The sequence below is a fragment of the Nansenia antarctica genome (assembly GCF_963989245.1).
Source record: "Nansenia antarctica genome assembly, chromosome: 1".
Lineage (NCBI taxonomy): Eukaryota > Metazoa > Chordata > Actinopteri > Argentiniformes > Microstomatidae > Nansenia > Nansenia antarctica.
Genome location: NC_137674.1, coordinates 19,965,996 through 19,991,388, shown reverse-complemented (window position 1 = coordinate 19,991,388; position 25,393 = coordinate 19,965,996). Strand labels below are relative to the sequence as shown.

General features: G+C 41.3%; 1 protein-coding gene across 1 annotated transcript; it reads right to left on the bottom strand.

The window, feature by feature from the left end:
• valopa (vertebrate ancient long opsin a) lies at nt 1-25,393 on the bottom strand (the record flags this gene model as incomplete). The annotated part of the gene is made up of 5 exons (XM_080534363.1): nt 1-240; nt 13,065-13,298; nt 14,357-14,474; nt 22,476-22,686; nt 25,030-25,393. 5 exons carry the CDS (start codon nt 25,391-25,393, stop codon nt 1-3), a joined length of 1,167 nt encoding a protein of 388 aa, XP_080390489.1.

Here is a 25,393-nt window from a genome sequence, read left to right as displayed (position 1 = left end):
CTACATAGGGCAGACTTTATTCTCCGGGACAGGGAGCTGGCAGAAGGAGCTGCTCTCGCTGGCCTGCTCCTCAGTCTTAGGAGGGGCGGTGCCGCTGATGGGGATACGGGCAGCGATGGCTGACATTTCACCCCCAGTGTGGCTCTCAGCAGTGATTCCCGGGTGGTCCGAGGTCTGGTTGAACTTCCCCTCCGGTATGACGCCCTTGCCGGTGAAGAGCTGGATCAGGCACTTCCTGAACTGAAACAAATGAAAGGCAGAGGGCTAGCCTATCAGAAGCAGGTATGAAGGCAACACTCCTCAGGCACAATATTTGTAATATTGTTTATTTTTAATATTAATAATTCAAGGAATAAGCATTCTGTTAAAATTGCTGGTTGAGAGGGGACGCTGGGGTTGCTTGTTCGCCGCTTCTCCGCCCGAAATCTAGGTGTGATTGCAGTATACAGAGTAGATTGTCCTACAAAGACACTTAGATTTAGATTTAGTCATCTAAAAATGTATTAGACTACTTTCTTTTATTTATTTATTGTTTCTTTTTATTATTACTACTCAATCTTTTCAGTTTGTAAAGCGTCTTTGAGTGTCTAGAAAAGCGCTATATAAGTCCAATGTATTATTATTATTATTATTATTATTATTATTATTATTATTATTATTATTATTTGTTGTTATTATTTGCTCCAGTTGGTGCCTGCTGAACGTGACCCAGGGCTAAATCTTCCTATATGTGTGTAGCGCCCCCTTGAGAGTTTCACTTAGGGCCCCATAATAGGTGGAGCAGGTCTGTAGGTGAGGATAAGATGCAGCGTTGTCACCAGGCTGTGCAGGTAGGGGAGATGTATCCTACTTGTCCAGCAGGAATAGAGAAGAGCGCAGTAGAGTACAGGACATTATACAACTGTTAGTTCCGACCAAGTCATTTGATTGGACAAGCGGCATTCCATGAGTGCCGATATAGTGCCTATAATTAGACTACATTAACGGTCGTTATCTATCAGATTATTTATCAGTGTGTTGATGCGGGACTTGAGGCGAGGGAGATCATGGCAGTGAGCGGGCATAGGTGAGATTACGATCTGAATTGTGATTTATAATGAATGAATAGCGGAACATAAAAATCTAAACAAAAAACGTATGTGTTTTGCAGGTCTGAAAGCTAGAAAGTTACTGGAGACCATCCACCGAGAACAGGAAACGATGGAGCAATGTACTATCTGATGTCAACTCGTCTGAATCGCATTCACACATGCCACCAAAGCGACTGTCAACCGAGTCATATTTCACTGGTTGCACAATAAATGGAAACGTACAGATAAATACAAATATATACAAGTATACAAAGTAGCTAGCCTGCGGATGTTTGTGTTCAGGTTACTAGGCAACAGTCCAGTTGAAGTTCAGTTGCGGAACTATTTTTATTGTTGGCGGAGCCAAAATAAAGGATTAAATAAACAAACAAATCATAATCTGTTGTCGCTTATTACTAATATTAATATTAATAACAATGAATACTAATCATAATCGTGTTAATAATAAATGGCGCTGTCGAACTGTTATAAAAGCAATATCACACTCAAGGTCGTGCTGTTATACTGAATTGTTGTTATACCGAACAGCACTCGAGGTTGTGCTGTTATACTGATTTTGCGGTAAATTGCCTGCGGCCTCGTACCTACGACCGAATCACAGCTGTGCTGATATTCAATATTACAGCACTCCCTCTTGTGATATTGCTTAAGTATTATGTTTGCATGTTTCCAATGCCTTCAAAAGCATGTGCACTTAAGATATATACCGTGCTTTGTTCTGTATAACCTTGGAATCCTTTAAGTGATGCTGAAAGCCTCCCTCCTCCCCCTAAACATGACATCAACATTGACTCTGAATGGGAGACCAAATTGAAATTACAGCAAGCAAAAAAGAGTGTGAGTCACAGGAGACAAGGTGAATAGAGTTCAGGATGTTTCTGCATTTTCTGAGAATAATTGTCCTTTCATCTTCACCACAAAGGGATGTACTGTAGGTGGCCTTTCTGTGTCCCTTTGCTCCCTACACTTCCTCCGCAAAACAATTCAGGGCTAAGAATCTCCATGGAGTTTCTGTGTGATGTGTAGTGAGAGTTAAGATTGGACGGCGCAGTAGCCAATTTTCTCTAATAGTCCCGACAATGAGACTCACACTGCCCTCCTGCAGTATTCAGTTCCCCTCTACACTCTCAGCTCCAGCTGAACAATGCTGAACACACAACCCAACCTCAGAGAGAGAGAGAGAGAGAGGGAGGAAGGAAGGAAGGAAGGAGATGCTCTCAGATAAAGCAGAAGTGAATGATAAATCTTGATTGGACTTCACACTCCGAAGTTTCAGCAGACCAGTCGGGTCAAACTGACCCCACTGTAAAACTAGAAGTTACAAATGTGACCCAGGTTCTCTGAAGGAGATGAGGGACACGCACTCTGTGTACCTATTCAATGAAGACTCCTACACAACCACACCTAGTACAGGCCAGGGACGCTTGCAGGCAACCACTCTTCCAAGAGCTCAACATGGGCTTCTATTGGAGGTAGATTGGAGGTACCACCACCTATGGACCTATCGCTAAGCCACGCCCCCTTTGAAAACTCGGACAAACAAACAACGCTTCACTGACTGAATGACATTCAATGACTTATAATGGCGGGAGTTACCACAGCAAGTAATAGACATGTTTTTTTTTTTAAAGATGACAAGAATCTTTCGTCTAGAAGCTTTTCACCATTAGATATTAGCGAGTTGTTTGTCCGAGTTTTCTGCCTGTAGTGACTTTTGCTGTGATATGATTGGACCATTTCTATTTTGGGGCGTGGCTTAGCAGTAGGTCTATTGGAGGTAGATTGGGCCACCCAGCCTTTCGTTTTTGGTGGGCTTCGTAGCGGCTGGATGACTTGGCAGCATCAAGGCATTCTTTGAGGATAGACACACACTGGTGTGCAATTGGGACGTCACTCTGCAGGGTGATCATTTCATTTTATTTTGGGCATTTAGCAGACGGCTTATTCTAAAACTGAGACTGCTCTTTGTGGACTTCAGCTCTGCCTTCAACACCATCCTTCCAGACAGGCTAGTGACCAAACTACTTGACCTGGGACTATCACACTCTATATGTGCATGGATCAAGGACTTCCTGTCTGACCGCCCCCAGAGGGTGCGGGTGGGCTCCCACACCTCCACAGCCCTCAGACTCAGCACTGGGTCCCCCCAGGGCTGCGTGCTAAGCCCCATCCTCTACAACCTCTACACCTACGACTTCACCCCCGTCCACCCCAGCAACTCCATCGTAAAGTTTGCAGATGACACCACCGTGGTGGGCTGCATCTCGGTGGGGGATGAGGCGGCGTACAGGGATGAGGTAGAGCAGCTGAGCAAGCTGTGCAAGGTTAACAACCTGCTGCTGAACCAGTCAAAGACCGAGGAAATCATCGTGGACTTCAGGAGGAAAAAATCTGAGGTCCAGCCCCTGCTCGTCGACGGAGGGAGCGTGGAGTCTCAACCCTCCGATTCCTGGGGGTGCACATACAGGATGACCTGTCCTGGAAGAACAACACAGCAGCCATCATCAAGAAGGCACAACAGCGGCTCTTCTTCCTGAGAGTCCTCAGGAAAGACCACATCGGACAGGAGATGCTGGTGGCCTTCTACCGCTGCGCAGTGGAGAGCATCCTCACCTACTGCATCTGCATCTGGTTCTCCAGCTGCACAGCCGCAGAGAGGAATGCGCTACAGAGAGTCGTGAGATCGGCCCAGAAGATCACCGGCGCCCCCCTCCCCTCTCTGGAAGAGCTGTACAACACACGCTGCCTCAGGAAGGCCTCCAAGATCTCCAGAGACCCATCCCACCCTGGGTACGAACACTTTGCTCGGCTGCCCTCGAACAGGCGGTTCAGGACCATGTTCGCAAGGACAAACAGACTGAAGCTCAGCTTCTACCCCAGGGCCATTCAGGCCCTGAACACAGCAAAGACCTAGGTTCTAGGCCCTGGACAATCTAGACAAATTGATGGCAGCTACTAGATTGAAATCAAGTGTAATACTGAAACACAAATGTGTACATTTCAAACCTGCAAACTGCGACACTTTAAATGAATGTGCAATAACACTATGTGCAATATGACAACCCTAGGGTACATAAGGTTCAGAGAATAGGAAATGTAAGAATAGGTAAAGCATAGCATAGAGTACAGCACAGTGTTTTATTTGTATAGTATAGTATAGTGGATAGTGTACATAGCCTTTATTTATGTAAACCAGCTCTTTTCCCTTCTTGTTTTTTAGTTTTTTTTCCTAGCACCAGGGGAGCCCCCCCTCCCAAATTTCGTTGTTTGGTACCTGTACTATATCAATGACAATAAAGACCATTCATTCACCTTGCTCTCTGAGTCCTCCTCATTCAAGCGTAGACAGGGCAGCAACCAAAATGAGTAAAAACCTTCCTTGAGAGAAAGCACTCACCCATACACCAGAATAGTTTAGCAATGAAGTTTCATTAATATGTCGGAAGGTAGCTAGCACCCACTGCCTGAGTACAATGCTACGTAGGTACTAACTCTTGTACTGTTTGTATAAGGCGTAAGGAGTTAGCATCTGTCAGATTAGCGTGGGGCTCACGTCGTTTAATAACAACGAACCCACGAGCTAGCCATCCATCCTATCGGTTTGCCGCAGCTCCCACTGGGGACCTAGCTGCTGTTCCTTAAGGTGGTCACCTAGCTAGGAATTATGTCCAACTAGTAAGGGCTGAAGTAGCTTGAGAAGTATGAACACAAACTAGCCATCCTTCCTGCAAACTCTGTGCTAATATTTCTCACACAAGATCATGCAAAGAAATTGGCTTTGTCAAAGCTAGCCACGGGCTCATGTGGTCTGAAGACCCTTGCTGTTACCTCACTTTTATTTTGAGGGAGGAACTGACCTTGGGAGATCAAAACTAACAAATACAAATACCATTTCAGAAGAATCCATTTCAGAAGAATCCATTTCAGAAGAATCCATTTCAAGACATAACAGAATGTTCCATACGTCCTAGACGGTAGACCTGTGATCTGACCATCTCCACAACCTGTCCTTGGGCTGTCTATGAGATCCTTCTGCTACTGTGCAGGAATCACACACAAACCCTTAACTCTGATTAATCTTGTTAAAGCGCTAAACCCGGCCAAGATAGACAAAGAACAGAAAGCCCCAAAAAACAGACTGACAAATTCCATTCGCGAACTAGATCGCCGATATGCCACTAACCCTAGGCCAGAGCTATATAAAGAGCGTATGAGCGCACAGACTGAATTCAACCTACTAACATCGAAGCACGAAGAACGCATCCTCCAGCAATCACAGGGGAACTATTATGAATATGGTGAGAAAGCAAGCCGCTTACTGGCACACCAGCTGAAACAGCAAACAGCGTCTCGTCTTATATCTCAAATTAAAGACAACTCAAACAATCTGTTGACTTCCCCCACCGAAATCAATGCTACATTCGAACTATTTTATTCAACTCTATATAAATCTCACTCCCCGACAAATTCTTATAACATGAAGCAATTTTGGGATAAATTACAGACACCCACAATTGCACCTGATATTGCAAAAAAAATAGATACCCCATTAAACCTAACCGAAATTACCAAAGCAATTAAACAAATGCAGAATAATAAATCCCCTGGACCAGATGGGTATCCAGCTGAATTTTTTTTTAAATTCTGCGATAAATTGGCTCCATTACTTTTAGACACTTTCAATGAATCTTTCCACTTGGGAAAACTCCCACCCACATTAACTCAAGCTTCAATCTCTTTACTACTTAAGAAAGACAAAGACCCCACTCAGTGCGGATCTTACAGACCTATATCTCTTTTGAATGTCGATGGAAAGGTGCTGGCAAAGGTGCTCTCAAGTCGAATTGAGACAGTCATTCCTGACATAATCTCTGAAACACAGACCGGTTTTATTAAAGGCCGTTACTCATTTTTAAATATTCGGACTTTAATGAATATAATTTATTCCGATCAATCTTCTAAAGTCCCAGAGATAGTGATATCGTTGGATGCCGAAAAGGCCTTCGATAGAGTAGAGTGGGAATATCTGTTTAGCACACTTAAGACATTCGGCTTTCCCGAAAGTTTCATCGCCTGGATTCGCCTATTGTATACTGACCCCCAATCCTGTGTATGTACCAACAATACTCGATCTAAATACTTCACTCTTTCACGGGGCACTCGCCAGGGGTGCCCTCTGAGTCCCCTTTTATTTGCCATAGCGATTGAACCCCTTTCAATTACTCTACGGACCTCCCCTCTGATGCAAGGTATTAGACGGGGGGACGTAAAACATCGTATCTCGCTTTACGCGGACAACCTTCTACTTTATGTCAGGAACCCTATGGCCAACATCCCCAATATAATTTCTATTTTACATAACTTCAGCTCCTTTTCCGGATACAAATTAAACTATCAAAAGAGTGTATGCTTCCCAGTTAACTCCCTGGCGACACAATTAAAACAGGCTGACATCCCTTTTTCCTTCTCTCAGTCAGGATTCAAGTATCTTGGTGTAAACATTACCCGTTCATACTCAGCCCTTTTTCCTGAAAATGTTGACCAATTAATAACTCAAACTAAAAAAGATCTCCTGAGATGGAACAAGCTTCCTCTAACACTTACAGGTAGGATTAACTCGGTAAAAATGACAATACTCCCCAAATTCCTATATTTATTTCAGTCAATCCCTATATTCTTACCAAAATCGTTTTTTCAAAATCTAAACAAACTGATCTCTTCGTTCATTTGGGCAGACAAGCGGCCAAGAATTAATATAAGGATACTACAGGATCAGAAACAGAATGGCGGCCTTGCGCTCCCCAACTTTTTATACTATTATTGGGCAGCAAACATCCATAAGCTCCTTTACTGGTACCATACCTCAGAGGCCCCATGGTCTGTAATAGAGGAAACATCTTGTACAGGAACCTCGCTATCTGCTCTGCTATGTTCTACCTATCCCTCTACTCCTGTTTCCCGATACTCAAAGAATCCTATTGTCATAGCTTCTCTGAAAAGTTGGTTCCAATTCCGTCGCTACTTTAAATTCTCCTCCACTTCAACTTTAGGACCAGTCTCCGCAAACCATTTGTTCCCACCATCCACGATAGATACCGCCTTCTCATTATGGAAGAGGAAGGGAATAAGAAATATTAGGGATCTGTACTATGAGGGAATTTTCTCCACATTTGAACACTTACTGGACAAATACAATCTGCTACGGCACCATCAATTCCGATACTTCCAGATCCGCAATTTTGTTAAGTCCCAATTCCCAGAATCTCCTTCAGTACCGGCCCTGTCACCATGGGAAGAATTATTCAAACTTAAACCCTCGAACAACTCACTAATTTCTCATATTCATGGTCTTCTTATGACTTTTGGGGAACAAATCCCCCTCAAATCTAGATCAGCCTGGAAAGAGGAGTTGGGAAGGAGTTTCGAGGATGACTGGTGGAGGGAGGCAATTAGTAGAATCAACTCTACTACTTCATGTGCAGGACTGGGCCTCATCCAATTCAAGGTGTTCCACAGGCTCCACTATTCTAAAGCCAGACTGACAGAAATATTCCCAGAACTGGATGACAAATGTGATCGGTGTAGCCACACCCCCGCCAACCTTAGTCACATGTTTTACTTTTGTCCCAAATTGCAACCATTTTGGGAAACATTTTTCAGGACTCTGTCAACTATTTGGGGTGTAGATTTACAACCCTGCCCTCAGATATCAATTTTCGGAGTCCCCAAAACCATCTTCAACCTAAATAATATTCAGAAAGATGTAATATCATTCTCTTCTCTCATAGCTCGGAGAAGAATACTTTTATATTGGAAGTCCACTAGCCCCCCAACAATCAACTCATGGATAGAGGACATGATGAAATTTATAAAACTGGAAAAAAATAAATTTACACTTAGGGGTTCCTCTGGGAACTTTCTTGCCAGATGGCAACCATTTTTGGCACATACAGACAACATGTCTGAACTTCCAGAGTAAATGTTTCTTTCTACACTCTGTTTTCCTGTTATTATCAATTATTATTTTATTTTTTACATTTTTGCTCACACCAACTCACTTTCATTTTTAGACCCCTCTGAGCAATCTTTTCTCTTTTTTCTTCTTTCTTTCTTTCTTTCCTTCTTTCGTTTTCTCTTTTTTTTTTTTTTTTTTTTTGTCTTCCTGTCTTTACCCCGCAAACCTTATTTATTTATTATCTTTTCGCTACTACATGATTATTACTATAACTACTGGTAATAACTTACTAGTCTGAACCTGTACAATTATTACACCCCTTTTCAAAAATGTCTTTGAAAGAAGGTACTTAGACTATAATTTGTCTTCGAATAATGTGATATGCTTGCATTGTATGTACTTATGTGTAAAGAAAATAATTTAAAAATCCATATATTAAAAAAAAAGCGCTAAACCCACTGTGAGAGACCACTAAAGACCTTGAGGTCAGTTGACTTTTATAACTGCTTAAGCTCCTATGGAGAACAAGATGTGTTTGAGATGGGAGCATGCCTGCTAGCTGTGCTTATTTACATCTATTTCACATGTCCTGCTCTTTTAGAACACACTGACCTATTTACACAGTCAACACCTTAAAGTGGGGCAGTTAAAATGGACACTGCATACTGTTTCCCACAGGGGAGCTAATATCTCCCAGCCTATCTACAGTCAACCAACAACCAGACACAGCCAGGCATTACGTGAGCTTAGAATGATAAGGTTCTATCTCCGTTTAGGGTAGTTCAGAGATATTGAGCGTCAAAGTTTTTACATTCCATTATGTTTTGTGAGATTGAACCTGTATTTTATGAATTACTAACTCAAAAATGTCAACAATTTAAAAATAACACCACACAGGCATTAATAAACACCTAATGGATCAGATTATGTAAAAAACTAAATTTTGACAAATTGAGATTGAACCTTATAATTCTAATGTCACGATTACTGGACCTGTTTCTCCAAACAGAACACATTGCACCCAGTTCCCCAAATCAGATTTAAAAAGTGATTGCCGTCAGCATGATTGTTATGACTTCTGTTTAAAATGGTACTGTACCACTGACAACTGATCTGTGGTTTTGTTATTGGTGATACACAAGTTGGTGTATGTACAGTAATATATATATATAGGATATATTGATCCTTTTGTAACTTATGCATCAATATGCATAGAAAAAGACATGTACCAGTATCTGTGTTGAAAGCCTTGTATGTATATGACACAGTCTGATAATTTGGTCCGCATGTCGGCAACCAATCAAAATGTTTGGAATTTTCTTTTGAAACACGGAACTGCGTTTCAATGTTGTTGAGAATCACAACACAAACTCGCTAGTCAAGCCAAAATACTGCAACGCAATGGATTCGGTGAGTAATCCCCACTGCTACCTAATTAACTAGAACACTACTCTACATTGTTAGCAGGCTCACAAACCAAGCTGTGTTAGTTGACTAGCTCGATGTGTCATTGATTTTCAACAACGCGGAAATATATTCACATTTTTCGAAAGAGAAGTCTGATCATTAAATCAGATCCCGACATGAGGACCAAAGCATTAGAATGTGTCACATATACTGTAAGGAGTAAGTACAGTAATGAACATTAGAATGTGTCACATATACTGTAAGTACAGTAATGAACATTTGAAATCCAATTTTACAATTTTACCAGGCAGCTGGTATTTCTTTTTTTACAATAATGAATCATTTGTATTTTTGCTCACTTCACAGTTTTGTGTCAACATTTAAGGGGGAATCTTATATGCGTGCTCTAAACTCTAATGTTCTTCAGCGTTTTCTCCTCGGTTTCGCTCACTCCCAATAGTTCTGCCCACCACTACATGTATTGCTTAATTATTTACATACCTTCACATTAGAACATGGCCGACTTTCACAAAGAAAAAAACAGTTACGGTAATGTTATACACAGCTTTACGGCTTTCTGATGTTGCTGCAACAAAACCTTAATAGAGGTATTGATGATGTAATGTCATGTTGTGTCATGCTTTTGTTGAAGCCATAATCTGCAATAATAATTGTGTGTATATGTTACGGTACATGTGGGAAAACTAGGGTTAGGGTTAGGTGCTAGGGTGCTAGGGTTAAGGTTAGGGGTAGGGTTAGGGTTAGGGATAGGATTAGGGTTAGGGTTAGACATGCCAGCATGTACCAAGTCGACGTAACACCTAACCCTAACCCTAGTTTTCCCACATGTACCGTATTCCCACATGTACCGTAACATATATATATATATATATATAGGGTATATATATATATATATATATATATATATATATATATATATATGTATACTATATGGGCCCTGCAGCATACAGCTGAGGTATGGGGTTGGAGATTGTTATCACTCTCATATTCATAGACAGAACTCAATGACTGACAAGGACACAGAGCAAGGACTTACATTCTGTGGCATCAACCTGGGAGTTTTAAATATTTATATACATATTTTAAAGCTATACAGCGTCAATGCAACCAAAATTCAGAATGGGATGACCATAAGATGGTGTCTTGTTAACTCAGATACAGGTGTGAAAGAGATGATCTGAGCTGTAACCCAGATGTATTCTGTGACTAGAGCATTACTCAATGACACCACAGAGTATCCACCTGGGCCTTCTTATTACATCATCCAGTTGATACCAAACATGACGTGAAGTGACATGCCGCCTCTAGGATACTACAACACGGCCATCTAAAACGTTTTGAGCAGACTACGCTGCCTTTCATCATAGTTGGAGAAAAATCCACTTTTCCAAATCCAGTTTTGCTACTATTTAATTGAATACAAATGACAATTTAAGATAATTATGATAATGATAATAATAATGATGATGATTATGTGTAGCTTCCTCATGGTTGTCATGACAATGTTTAATCATTAGCGATCAGGTAATGAGATCCCTTGAAAGAAATATTAAATTTACTAAATGGAGTGTCCTAAATGGAGTGTGTACCCGACACTGGGTTTCTATAGAAACATGCTGTTACTGGCCAGGGGTGTTCGAAGAAGACGTTTTCCGCCATCTGCTATAAAAGCAAATTTACACTGGATTATCTAGCAGACTAGTTGTTCCCTAGCCAAATCTGCTCAGCTCTTTGGTTGCCAGTGAATTACCTTTTCCATGCAGCTCATGGTCATCACCTGCTGTTCTCTGATGTCTGATGCAGGCTATATCCAAAACATTACCACAAGTAACAGCAGTGACAGCAAGTCCTCCATGCATGCACTTACAGTTTGAAACAAAAAGAAAATCAACTATATAATAAATACATAATATGATACAAAGTAATACATAGTATTACATAGTATCATACAAACCAAAACTAGTTTGGATTGATAAGGCCCCTGAATACTTGCTTCCAGTCATTTAGAACTGACATTTAGGTTAAGGGTTTGACTGAATACTACTTTGGGCATTGGGTTACACTAATTGTTTAATCACCCCTTTCTTCACTCACAACTGTCATATGGAGCTGTGACCAGCTGTGACCAGCTGTGACCAGCCTCGTCCTGTAGAATGATCTATAGTGCAGAGAAAGGGTATTTGAACCACTGCACAGTTGTCTGTTTTATTTTATTTTTTGCATTGGAACCTGAAATTGAAAAACGTTTCATTTGGATTTGTTTTCCCAATCAATTAAGACTCAATCAATTAACACGCTCCACTCTTTCTAAGTGAAAGTGATTTTAATTTCATGTTGAAAACAAAACAAAAACGCAACAATTAGGATGTGTTTGTGAATAAGAACCCCTGAGACAGGACTAAGTGAACCCTTGAAAGCTTGTTGTGAGCAATTACAGCTTTGAGACTTTTCTGATTAATCTCTACCAACATACCATCTATCATCATTTGAGTGATACATAAGCTTAACATTTGTGGCAAACTCAATGCAGCAATGTGAAGTATTTATTTTTTCAGTAATGGTTTTAATCTGGCCTCTGTCGTGTAGGTCATTTGAGGAGTGACTGTTTCTGACCCATGGATATCTTTCTTCATATCATCTTCATATTTAAGGTCTGTGGCTCTTTCAAAGTCACAGTTGGCCTCACTGCGGCCTCACCTGTGCAATGTTTTATTTTTTTCCAGCTGTTCACTTTGTAGGAATTGTCTGATCTAGTACTCACTATCCACTTTTTAATGATAGACAGGAACCATTTAAAATGGGAAAACTGTGTAGGCGGTTGACATCTAATTTTCAATGAGCAAACAGGCTAGGGAAATTGAGTATTGAGTAAACACAGTAGTCAACTATCACTAATACCTTTTTTACAACTGCAAATAAAACGGGTGCTAACCTGCATGGGAGATGCTGTGTCTTTAATGCAGCCAGCATGGACAGCAGTTGTACATTCTGGATTTGAATTTCATGTATTCATACAGCATGCATTATTGAGAGGCAACAACAGAGAAGCGTCAGCTGAGTGTCCCTCTGAAGTTCTCATCTCAGTGAAACAAGTTCTGTTGCCTTTCAGGCTCTGTGTCATTTCAGTGAGTTTAGCCACTACCCGGTCAACAGAAAAGTTGGAGTTCGGAATGCTGCCAAGCCCTATTCGGTTGTTAAGTCTGACGTCACGCGTGATGTTTAGCAATTTCCGGGTCCAAATAAAAACTTCCCCACACCAGAGTACCAGTGTACTAAAGTGGTAGAATGACAGTTCAATCGTTTTTTTAGACTTGGGTCTATTCATACAACAAGGGACACAGCACTGCGGCATTTCAAAGAGAGCACCTCAGCCAACGTTGGACCCGGAAACAGTATTATCGCCTGGTCGATATGTCACGACTTAACAACCGAATTTCCATTTGTTAGGTAGACAGCATTCAGAAGCTAATTAGTCCCAGTAAACCAGGTTAACTTCTGCTACCTACCGTCAAATAAAGACAGATAAAGTCCTCCAGATCGACTCAGAGCAGCATAATATATAGGTGAGTGTAATATAGGCTGTTGGATACCTGTTTGTTCATGAAGACATAGATGATTGGGTTGTAGACAGCAGCAGTTTTGGAGAAGAAAGCGGGTATGGAAGCCAGTCTGGGGTCCAGGTATATGGTGGGACAGGCCGTGACCAAGATAGAGAAGGCTGCATAGGGTGTCCAGCCCACCATGAAAGCCACGATCATGACCACCACCATACGAGTCACCTGCCGCTCCGGTTTTTTGGCATTACCCAGCCTGCCATGGGACACCTAAAGGTTGACAACAAACATCTGGGTCATTTTCTAAGCATCATTCAGTCAAGTCACCTGAGAGAGTAGGTTCATAATATCAGTTGGCATTTATATCGAAAGCAACTTATAGTACAGTGAGTGCATATGTTACGGTACATGTGGGAATACGGTACATGTGGGAAAACTAGGGTTAGGGTTAGGTGCTAGGGTGCTAGGGTTAAGGTTAGGGTTAGGGTTAGGGTTAGGGTTAGGGGTAGGGTTATGAATGAATGGTCTTTATTGTCATTGCTACAGTACAGGTACCAAACAACGAAATTTAGACATGCCAGCATGTACCAAGTCACCCTAGCACCTAACCCTAACCCTAGTTTTCCCACATGTACCGTGTTCCCACATGTACCGTGTTCCCACATGTTTGTATACATGGTCCCAGCAGGAATCACACCTCCAACATTAGTGTTTGCAAGCCATACTCCATACCAACTGAGCCATAGGAAAGGGAACATATAAAGACTTAATTTGTCGAAAAAGTACTCAAAACTAAAAAGTGAACTAACCCTTTATTAGTTTGACTAATTTTAAACTGAACTATATATACTTTATAACTTAAAGTAAATAAACTGGGGATAAATGGCAAAACATTTAGTAGAACAAAATCCTGCCTTGTTTCATATCCTGCCATGTTCCCACCAGCTTTTCACATACTCATACTAACAGTGATTCAACATGTCAATTTGGATTCCACACAGTGTAGCATGATTAGAGGGTTAGAGAGTACTGCATCCTTTCCAAATGGTTCCAGTATCATATCAATGGGTGAGCTTAGAATTATACGGTTCTATCTCCGCTTAGGGTAGTTCAGAGATATTGAGAGTCAACGTTTTTACATTCCATTATGTTTTGTGAGATGGAACCTTTGTATTTGATTAATTACTAACTCAAAAATGACAACATTTTAAAAATAACACCACACAGGCATTAATAAACACCTAATGGATCAGATTATGTAAAAAACTCAATTTTGACAAAAATGGAGATAGAACCTTATAATTCTAACGTCACGAATGGTAACTGACCTTCCTCAGCTTCTGTACGAGTTTCGCATAGCAGAAGATGATCATCCCCAGGGGTAATATAAAGCAGGTCACGAAGAAGGTAATGATGTAAGTGTGATCCGAAAACTTCGTGGAGGTCCTGCGGATGGAGAAAAGTGGAACTACTAGTATGAATTTGGCATAATAATACACACTGTCCAGTTGCAAGTTGGCATAATAATACACACTGTCCAGTTGCAAGTTTTGTCTGAATCATTCCCGTGTAAAGCGTCCTTGGGTTTTTTGAAAAACGCTATATAAATAAAAGTTATTATTATTATTATTATTATTATTATTATTATTTGAGGTTAAATTGAAGAGGGAATCCCAGCACCAAGGAAGGAACGCATCGACGGGACACATTAGGAGGCCTGTTCATTTAGTAATTTCCATGAAAATACGTAAGCTGTGGATTCATTTTATAGAGACAGACTGCAGGAATGTTTTAAGACATTTGCGGTTGACTTCAGGGGACTCTCTGACCACCCAACTGCCCGACACGCCAATGAGCTAGAAGGTGAAGGGAATTTAGAAGTCAATGGCACAGCAGGTTCTAAGGTGTACTAACCATATCAGGTTGCTAAAAATCCTATATTTAACCAGGCATGCATAGCTAATCAAGAGATTTTTGAAGCCTGTGATACCATGTGGCATATGCAGGAGTGGCTGGTGCCAAAATGCATTGTTTACCCATTGAAACCCATATTAAACTTTGTATTCCATTTAGCCAAATAAGACTTCTTTTCGACTGTGATTTCGACAGTTTCTATTATTTCCTTCTATTATTTGTAGTCTTCTCCCAGGAACCACATTTTTTCATAGACCCCTAGCCAGAAGTCAGAAGCATATTTTTTGTATTTATCTTTTGCCAAATTAAGCATACACACACATCTAAAGCGTGAGTATGTGACACTAACTTGTTGATCCTAGAGACTGGCATTATTTTTTTGGGGTGATCAAATGTTTCTTCATTTTCTTTTAAAACACATAATAACAAAACAAGACAACAAGCTCACATCCTGCAACCAACGCCCCCAACAACCCATACAACTACACCACAACACACACATTACAATATAGCTATCTAGGTATTAGGGACATACATTACAAGTCGGGACCCAAAACAAAAAAGAAAGTACATAGTGTACATAGTGATAACATACACTCAACTCAAAAGATTTTTAAGATTGGCAGCTGTAGATATCCACAAATTAAGATTCTCCTCTTTAGCTCCCATGAATACGGGCCGTAGAGAGTTCCAAATAAACAACATCCAAAAAACGTAAAACCCAATGTTTAAATGAAAGTGAATGTGGAGGCTTCCAACGCGTGGCAACCATTTTCTTCACTGCCGTCAGACCAGCAAACAGAATGCCTTTTTTTTGTTTGAGGGAGGGGTAACAGGGAAAGATCTAGAGACTGGCATTCTGCCTTATAATAGGATATAAATTCACTATTGGTTTTGCTTTGGATGTTATTTTGTGATTCTGTAGTTGGCACAGACTTTATCAACTGTAACAGCTGTTGCCAATCCCTACAACCTCCTCCCTCCCAGAACGAGCTGTCGATCACATCCCAGAATGGGAGATTAAAAAAAGGTTTTTAAAAACGGCATATATTTTTGATGTGTGGATGAGAGTTTTTTGTATTCGTCACGTCATCATGCGCGTAGATTTCTATGATCATGTGCACTGCAGCTGTTTGCTGTTCCCTCCCACGTCATACCCTGGCACCAGTAACTACTTTGTTTACAACAGGCAACAGTGGTTGAGGCTACACTTGCTTCTAGGTCTTTCACTGTTAACTGGACTTTTAACCTGTTTACAGATAAATGCACAGTTAATGATCGAGAACATTGAGAGACAGAGGCGTCTGATTGGCCAGCGTGGCTATGGGGTTAAAATTATATCGCCGACTACTGGTGTGGAATGCTCAATGACAGCGTTTATATTGCGTTCATGCGTATGCATGTGGATACAGACATTTTTATAAACATGCTGGTGTGGACGGTAATATTTTTATATACGAAAAACTTCATCAAAAAAACGTATTAATGTGGACAAGGCCTCAGCTTGACATGTGTTTCTGGTTTCGTCAGGTGTGTTCCATCGCATCATTTGTGCAGTCATGAGAGAGCTCTCAATGTCTAGTATTGATTCTAGACTTTGCTTTTGCCTTCGGAGTCTGCTATAGGTGTCTGTCAACATGAGGACCAAATAGACGTCAATTAAAGTCAGGAAAACATAGCCAAAACCTCAAACCTACCAAAATCAACAGTTTGGAATACCATTTAAAAGAATGAGATTACTGATGAGCTCAGATATCGCGAAAGGCCTGGCAGGCCAAGGAAGACTTCTACAGTGGATAACCCAAGAATGACCACCATGATTAAGAAAAAAATAATAATAACTGTCTCACAGATCAGGAACACTCTCCAGGAGGGAGGTGTTGATGTGTCAGAGACGACCCTCTGCAGAAGACTTCACCAGCACAACTACAGAGGCTACTCTGCAGGGTGCAAAACACTAGTTATCTACACAAAAATAATGGAGTTCTGGAAAAAGGTCTTGTGGTCTTGAGATAAATAAATCACAGTGATGGAAGAGCATGTGTGGAGCAAAAAAGGAGCTGCCCAACATCCACACCTGAACACCTCGTCTGTGAAGTATAGTGGAGGAGGTGTTATACCTTGGGCATGTACGGCTTCCACTGTAAGCTCACCTGTCTTGATTGATGATGGAATGATAACTGCTGACAGCAGCAGCAGGATTAATTCTGAAGTGTACAGAAACATCTTGTCAGTCCAAGTACAAGCAAATGCCTCCAAACTCATTGGATGGTGCTTCACCATACAGCAGGACAATGACCCAAAACATACTGTCATAGCAACTAGGGAGTTTTTCAGTGCCAAAGTTGTTGACTGGCCATGTCAATCTCCAGATGTAAATCATATTGAACGTGCATTTAATTTTCGGAAGAGGAGACAAAACGACCTGATAGCAAACAACAACTGCCGCAGAGCATCACCCAAGAAGATAGGCTACCTAGCATCAGGTAGGGTCAATGGGTCACAGACTTCAGGTAGTTATTGGATGCAAAGGATTGTCGACCAAGTACTAGACATGAGTGAGTGCTTAATTTGGACATGGAGGAATCTGTCACATCACTTTTGGGTACCTTGAAATAGGCTATGCCTAAAACGTTTCTGAATGGTGAAACCGATATGTACACAAATACCATCAACTAAAAGCTGAGAATCTCCACTTTAACCTCATCGTAACTGTTTGATTTCAAATCCAAACTTTCGAGTGTAGAACCAAAAGAAGAATTAATGCTTTAGTGTTCCACCTTGATACACTATTAAATCGATGCAGGATAGCGGTTGTTTGCTCCCAGTGTTGAGGCTCAACAAGCAAACAACTGAAACGATGTGGAATTGCATGAATTGCGCTCAAAGGAACCTAGAAAATGATTCTGAAACCATCAGTCCAAATTAATTATGACAATGATTCTACCATAGGCCGTCAGTATACCATCAGCAAAATGTATCATATTGACAGTGGGATGACGTTTATTTTGTGAATGTTACTCTGATGATCCATACTACTGGACTACTCTAAACTACGATCCATTTCTTATGCACTTTACATTGCATAGATGTAGCAGAGGCGTTGTCTCAGAGGAATACATCACCAAAAGTGCCACTCCGTTGCAACCAGTGATTATACATCAACACTCAATGTGCTCATGTACAGTACCTCAATACATCAACATTATATGCTAACTCCTGTTGTTTTTGAGTTTCATGGCCGATAATTCTTTGGTCTGTACATTTTGTGATGTTACTTTGTTGTTATAACTGTTTGGGGCAACTTTGTTGGGTTATGGAGACTAATTGTTAGTGTTTCTGACTTGGTGCCTCTATGTCTCTGTGATGTGCTGATTGTGCCTACCATGGTTGCAGATATTATAGGATTTGCTGTTAGCATTGTAACCCCAGTGATTGTGCTCTGCCAGATTGCAGTCTTGATAAGGACTGACTTTAGTGCAAAACACAAGTAACAAAAGCAATGTCATGCATCTCTCTTTATGTAAAGTCATTGCATAATGAATGTATGACCTAAAAGTTGTAAAAAAATAAATTAAAAAAAGTGTCCTTCCTGCATCAGCTGACATTTAGCTTCATAACCTACAGATGTTTGCATTAAATAAGTAATGAATTAGTTGCTTTAGCAGTTTAGTAGGCTAGACACGTAGGAAGTGAGCATTGGTAGTGAGATTGCAACATTGTTGCATACATTATTTCTCTGATTTGCGTTCTCACAGCCCTTTATGTAAACGAAGTAACATACGTCATCGAAGCAACAGACGTGGTAGTTGATTGGTCAGAAAAATTGAGAGGGAATTCAACAGAGACACAAATGATGGACACACAACAACGTATGGCGCTTCTTTTTGTTTTTTGGTGCCAGATAATAACAAATCAAGAGCAATACAAGCATGAGCGGGAAATAGATCTTCACCACCTGCAAATTACTCGACTTGCTAGGCAGATCTGCCCGTTCGTCCCGCTCTTATCCAGATCAACACGCATGCGCTGTTGTTTTCCTATGGACAGCCTCAAGCAGCGTTCTCACCAAAAGCAAAGTGATGGGAAGTGATGCATGCGACGTTTCTAATCGGAGCGAAACCACCCTTTTCAGGCGGAGAATGCGTCGGTTGTTTGCTCCGGGAGTGACTTCGAATGCGCGTTCTCACAGCTCCAAACGACGCAGAGCAAAGCACATTTTTATCCAAAACTCAGATTCCAAGTGAAGTAAATGTTCTAGTGAGAACACACCCTAATATTCCAGAGACTCTCTCTCAGACACCATCACCAGACTAGCTAGCCTTCTCAGACACATTTACATTTTACATTTTTGGCATTTAGCAGACGCCTTATTCCAAAGCGACTTACAATCAATACATTTGAACAGAGGCGGATTTAGGATTGTAGGAGATCCGGGGCTTAGCCCAGAGGGAGAATATAATGTGCGCGCGGAGCGCGCCGGAAAATTTTGCCTTCAACCTTCAACTTACCACCACCTTAAAGCGGACAAAAGGCTGTATTACAAAATAGACAGTAAACACACACACACACACACACACACGTCAGTCACCATCATTTATATTTGTATAGAATTACAGAATTGATGGGCTGAGGCTAGTTATGTTACAGTATGTGTATCAGGGCAGACTCTGTGCTCACCACTTATATTGTATTGATTGTCTTGTCCTGTGTTATATGACGATATATTACATGTATTGTTGGCCTGTGTATAGTACTGTGAAATCAAATCCCCCCTGGGACATTAAACAAACTTAGTTAGTTAGCGTTACATCTTAGGATAGATTTGAGTCATGTTCTGTATACATACATACTACCATAAGGGCATAATTAATTAATGTGGTTACTCCATGTTTACTAGCTGTAACATTAACGTTACATCATTCTTTTTCACTTGTTACTCAGTCAACCAGAGTGCAGATATCAAAGACTATCAGCCTGTTATTCACTTTATTTGTATAAGTATTATCCTTTGTTTGATTTCTTACCATGTACCGTAACAGTACCTTGCTATGTTTCATTTTCATTATAACATAACGTTATGTTATGATAGCCAGCTAGCATTAGCAAACCGGAAAAGTAGTGTCAGTGAGTCAGTCACCTTTCTAATAAGATTCACAAACCTGAAACATCATCTATGTCATCACTGCTGGTGACGTCATTGTTGTCAGCTGCTGATACTGCTGCTGCAACAGTTCTTGGCGCTTGTTTTGTTGAAAAAAACTTTCGGATATCCATCCTTACTGATTGAGTGATTGAGATCACTTCTTCTTCAGGGCAGGGCAGGCTACGCAGTAGGCAGGCTAATGTCGCGCAGCTGCTGCCTCTCTGTTGGACTCCGGTACTGCACGTTACTCACGAGAGTTTTTTTTTATTTTTATTTTTTTTTAAGTAAAACATTCGGGGCTTTTCAGAAAACATCCGGGGCTTGAGCCCAAGTAGCCACCCCCTAGCGCCGCCCCTGCATTTGAATACTAAGCAAGTGAATCATCAATCCACCAGTCGTAGCAGGAAGTAATCCAGCTCAGGCCCGGGGCCATTGATAGAAGGAAAAACCTTCTTCTAAACCTTTTTTTTTTTTGGGGGGGGGGGGGGAGAAACAGAGAAACAGTACAAGGGGGGCAATAGAAGTTTTTAGGGACACAGTAGAGGGGAAAGCGGGTATCTTCAGGAGACGCAGTGCTGAGCAGCAGAAGATGTCTCAGGAGGAGCAGTTAAGGTGTAACCTGACACCATCACCAGACTAGCTAGACTTCTCACCTCCGTCACCTGACTAGCTAGCCTTCTCACCACCATCACCAGACTAGCTAGCCTTCTCACCTCCATCACCTGACTAGCTAGCCTTCTCACCTCCATCACCAGACTAGCTAGCCTTCTCACCACCATCACCATCACCTGACTAGCTAGCCTTCTCACCTCCATCACCTGACTAGCTAGCCTTCTCAGGCAGAGTCAATATCAAAGGAACAAATATGTTTTATTGGTTAACAGGCCCTACCGTTTTTGTCATGTCAAACTGTGTAGAATTGCAGGAAATGCATTTTAAAGGTGCACATTTTTTTTTACAGCTAAATATGGGATGGTGTTAATGAAATTACCGGATCTTTTTTTGGTTTTGTCCCAATCTGCCCCTGGCTCTGAATTAAGATGGCAGCGACCATTAAGAGCATTTCCTGGGATTGCTGCACCAATCACCATCTCTCATAAGAATCCATTGAAATATACAGTATATTTATTATCAATATATTTATCCTATTTACCATTTAGAACCCTCTCAACAGTGGATAATCTTGTGTTACTTGTGCTGAAGAAATCAACATAAATTAGGCGGTAAACTGCATTGATGACATGATGCCTTGAGCCTTGAGGCCCCTGCACCTGTGTTCTCTCCATGCCTGCTGGGAAGTCAAAGCAACTGAAATGTTGGCTGACAGAATGCAAGCTGTGTCCTCTAGGCTAGCAGAGGTGGGTGAGGACACTGACATACTGTGTATCCTTAAATACAGTGGTGTAGTCTAGTTTTTTCTAGTGGGTATACTGTGATTTTTCCCTCCCAGCCTCATATCATTGATTTTCGGAACTGCGCTCCCTGTCTAACGTTATATATACAAATTACATGTTATAAGGCTGATCTGTGCATGATAGTGCTGCATTTTGACATATTTCATGTCGCATCGCTCCCCTTTGATGGTATATGATGCTATAGTCAGTCCCAATAGTCCAAAATTCTAGTGATTCGTAACACAGACGGGGTGAATTTTATGAATGAAAGTGAAAGTTCTGTCACAAAACGCTGTTACGTATCCTCACACATTTTTAAGTGGGTATATGGAAATCCTTGGCCTTTCTTAGTGGGTATACGGCGTAGTCCTGCGTATCATGTAGACTACACCACTGCTTAAATATATATATAGTGCTAAGTTGTATTATGTGTGCCACTATCTCCCCATGTTCCAATCCTGAGCTATGGTTCTCTCACTGGACCAGAGACTACCCAGTCAAACCCATGCCTGCACCCCTTTGATCAGCTGAGCTAAATGTCCTTACTGTGATCTCTTCCAGGGGTGCACCCATAGAGACAACTTCAGAGTTCAGTTTCTTTGTCTTCTCTTTCTTTTGCTGTTACCTCTATAACGGGAGAGGTCGTTTTGCAAGACAATAGCAACTAATTCAATGGATGTAATTCTCAAATATAATATAAACCACTACACACAGACACAATGAGAAAACAGTTAGACTAGCTGAGAAACTAGAGAAACTGCAGCTATGAAACTGCAGCTATGAAATCCGTTATGTGTGTGTGTGTGTGTGTGTGTGTGTGTGTGTGTGTGTGTGTGTGTGTGTGTGTGTGTGTGTGTGTGTGTGTGTGCGTGCGTGCGTGCGTGCACCCATGCGGGTCTGTGCACCCTGGTTTGTTTGTTTGTTTAATAATAGGAAGACGAATCATGTTCACTTTGTGTCTATGTTTAGTGTTTCTACTTAGATGCCTCTCACCAGTTGGGCTCACAGGTGGTGCCAATCTTGCTGACTGTGTAGCTGCTCCAGCCAAACACAGGGGGGATGGTCCAGATGAAGGAGAAGGTCCACACAAACAGAAGGCCCAGCGCCGCGTGCTTCCCTCTCAGACGGACGTTCCCCAGAGGCCGACAGATCACAAAGAAGCGCTCGAAGGACAGGACGGCTAGGGACCACATAGCCACGATCCCTGAGGGAGGACACACAGAAGGCATTATGTCCAGTGGTGTAGTCTACGTGATACGCAGGACTACGCCATATACCCACTAGGAAAGGCTAAGGATTTCCATATACCCACTTAAAAATGTGTGAGGATACGTAACAGCGTTTTGTGACAGAACTTTCACTTTCATTCCTAAAATTCACCCTGTCTGTGTTACGAAGCACTTGCATTTTGAACCATTGGGACTGACTATAGCGTCATATACCATCAACGGGGGGAGATGCGACATGAAATGCAGCACTATCATGCCCAGATCAGCCTTATAACATGTAATGTTATATATATATATAACGTTAGACAGGGAGCGCAGATTTATTTTTATGGCGTTCCGAAATGAACGATATGAGGCTGGAAGGGAAAAATCACAGTATACCCACTAGAAAAAACTAGACTACACCACTGATTATGGCCATGACCATATATTCATAATGACCCAGACAAAACAATGCCCAACAAACTGTGTGTTACTCTCAAGCATGTGGACTAATATCACAATATCAGTGGAAAAGGATAACAAGGATTTAGGGAGACTTTAAGTCATGTGGGGGTACATTATCTCTGGGTTAATGCACGAGCACTTCAAGGAGACTAATTTCTTGATTATAAATCTCTAATCAGTTTATGTAAATCATGAGGTACCATTACCTGAAATAGCATAAAGATGGAGTAATGCATTAGGCTGCCTCTTAAATTACAAAAAAAAAGCATCCGACTAGTTAATTACCACCATTTATGGAGTCAGGCTACACTGAGTAACTCAAGTCCGTGGTTTGGCTCACAAAGCAGGACAGGACCGGTAACTCAGAGAGGTAGAGTGCAAGGGGCACGGCCAATGTTATCTATCCAATACATTAAAAATAGAGACTCCTACAAAAAAAACTTGAAGCTTTAAATGGGTGAGCTTTTTTTCGATCCTGTTCATTCAGGACAACATACACAGAATGTGACAATAACATCACTATTTGCCTAAATATTTGTGTTGAACATAGTATACGTTCTGGAGGCAGCGTATCTACCCAGGCTGTGTGGTCAGCTTCAGTATCACTCCTGCCCTAAAGGAATGACAAGCTGTCAGATGTGCAGACGTGGAACAACTAGGCCATCACAAAACAGCTGTTGATCCTGATCAACCACTCTTCAACTAACGATTGAGTTTGGAATGTGAATATGAACATGGATCTAATCTATTGATATGCTGTGTGTTGTAGAACTGTCTTATCTGCCCCAGCATAGAAAGGAACCCTTAAGATGGAATGGTACCTGCATGTGTTACACATCAGGATCAGCCCAACAACTTAGTGATACTTTGTAACGTTGGTAGTAGTGGTATTGACAGAGCTCTCTTGTGTGGTGTATAATCCATATCAACTGGTAAATAGACACATTTAATATCAAAAGGCCAGAATAAGGCTTTTTAAAGAATAAAGAACCATCTCTTAACTCTACATATTTCATTGACAGCAGTAACACTGCTACTTGAACATTGATTTAATAGTGAACAGAAACTGCCTAGATGTAGGTTCCCTTTCATAACATAGCTCGATAGTACTTATACTGTGTACTGCATCTGATGGAGACATCTATTACAGTATGACTGTTCTCTTTAGCCCATTGGCTGCAGCTTGTTCAGCCTACCAATCAATGCTATGCAAGAGTAACTTACGCTCAACGGTTAAATGGATGGGGTTAAAGTTAATGATGAGGAAATACACCTATTATCAGCTGGCCATGGATAACCCCTGCCTTAAAAATATCTCCACCTACTGTAACTGCCATTGAACCAAGCATGTTAACCTACTTTCCAAACCAAACTTTTTAACTTGCTGCTCTCAGAGAGAATGTTGTGACTTCTCCCAGTTAGGCTACTAGCCTGTGTCATAATCAGAACAAACACTGGAAGATAAAATGTATGTAGATAATCTGTGTAGAACTATTGCCCTATAGCAAAATGTACAAAATGAAATACGGTTTAAACCAACCTCTGAATGAAAAACGGGTAGCCTAATTTGTAAACAAAAGTAATGTTAGGCTACTTAAATACGATTCCTGGTATTTAGAGTATATTACAGTATATTATAGGCCTATCCCAATGTGCGTAAAAATAATGGCTGATGGAACTTCTCAGACCGTAGGCTACAGAGCTCCAACACTGACACCTGCAGTAGCTGTCAGACTGCACACACACACACACACACACACACACACACACACACACACACACACACACACACACACACACACACACACACACACACACACACACACACACACACACACACACACACATTCAACCTGTGTCTCTGGACTTACCAAAATAGGTGACCGCAAATCCTTCCAAAACGCAAGCCCAAGGTCCTAGGAAGAAATACCCCTTGGCATTCGTTAGAAAACTTATTAGTCCACCGGTGAGGGACACTAGGAAATCGGCGATAGATAAATTAACTATGATATAATTCAAGGGTTGCCTAAGCTGTTTGAACTTAAAAGTAACGAACATTACAGTGAAATTCTCACACAGAGACACAGTTGTCACAATAAACATTAAGATGGCCAAAACTGTAAAATTCCAAGGTGCAACAGACGACACTGGACCAGTAAACGGGTTATCTGGCTTCGAGGTTTCTGCTGCCTCCGTATAAGAAACACCGCTTGCTGAGATCTTTAAAGTCTCCAT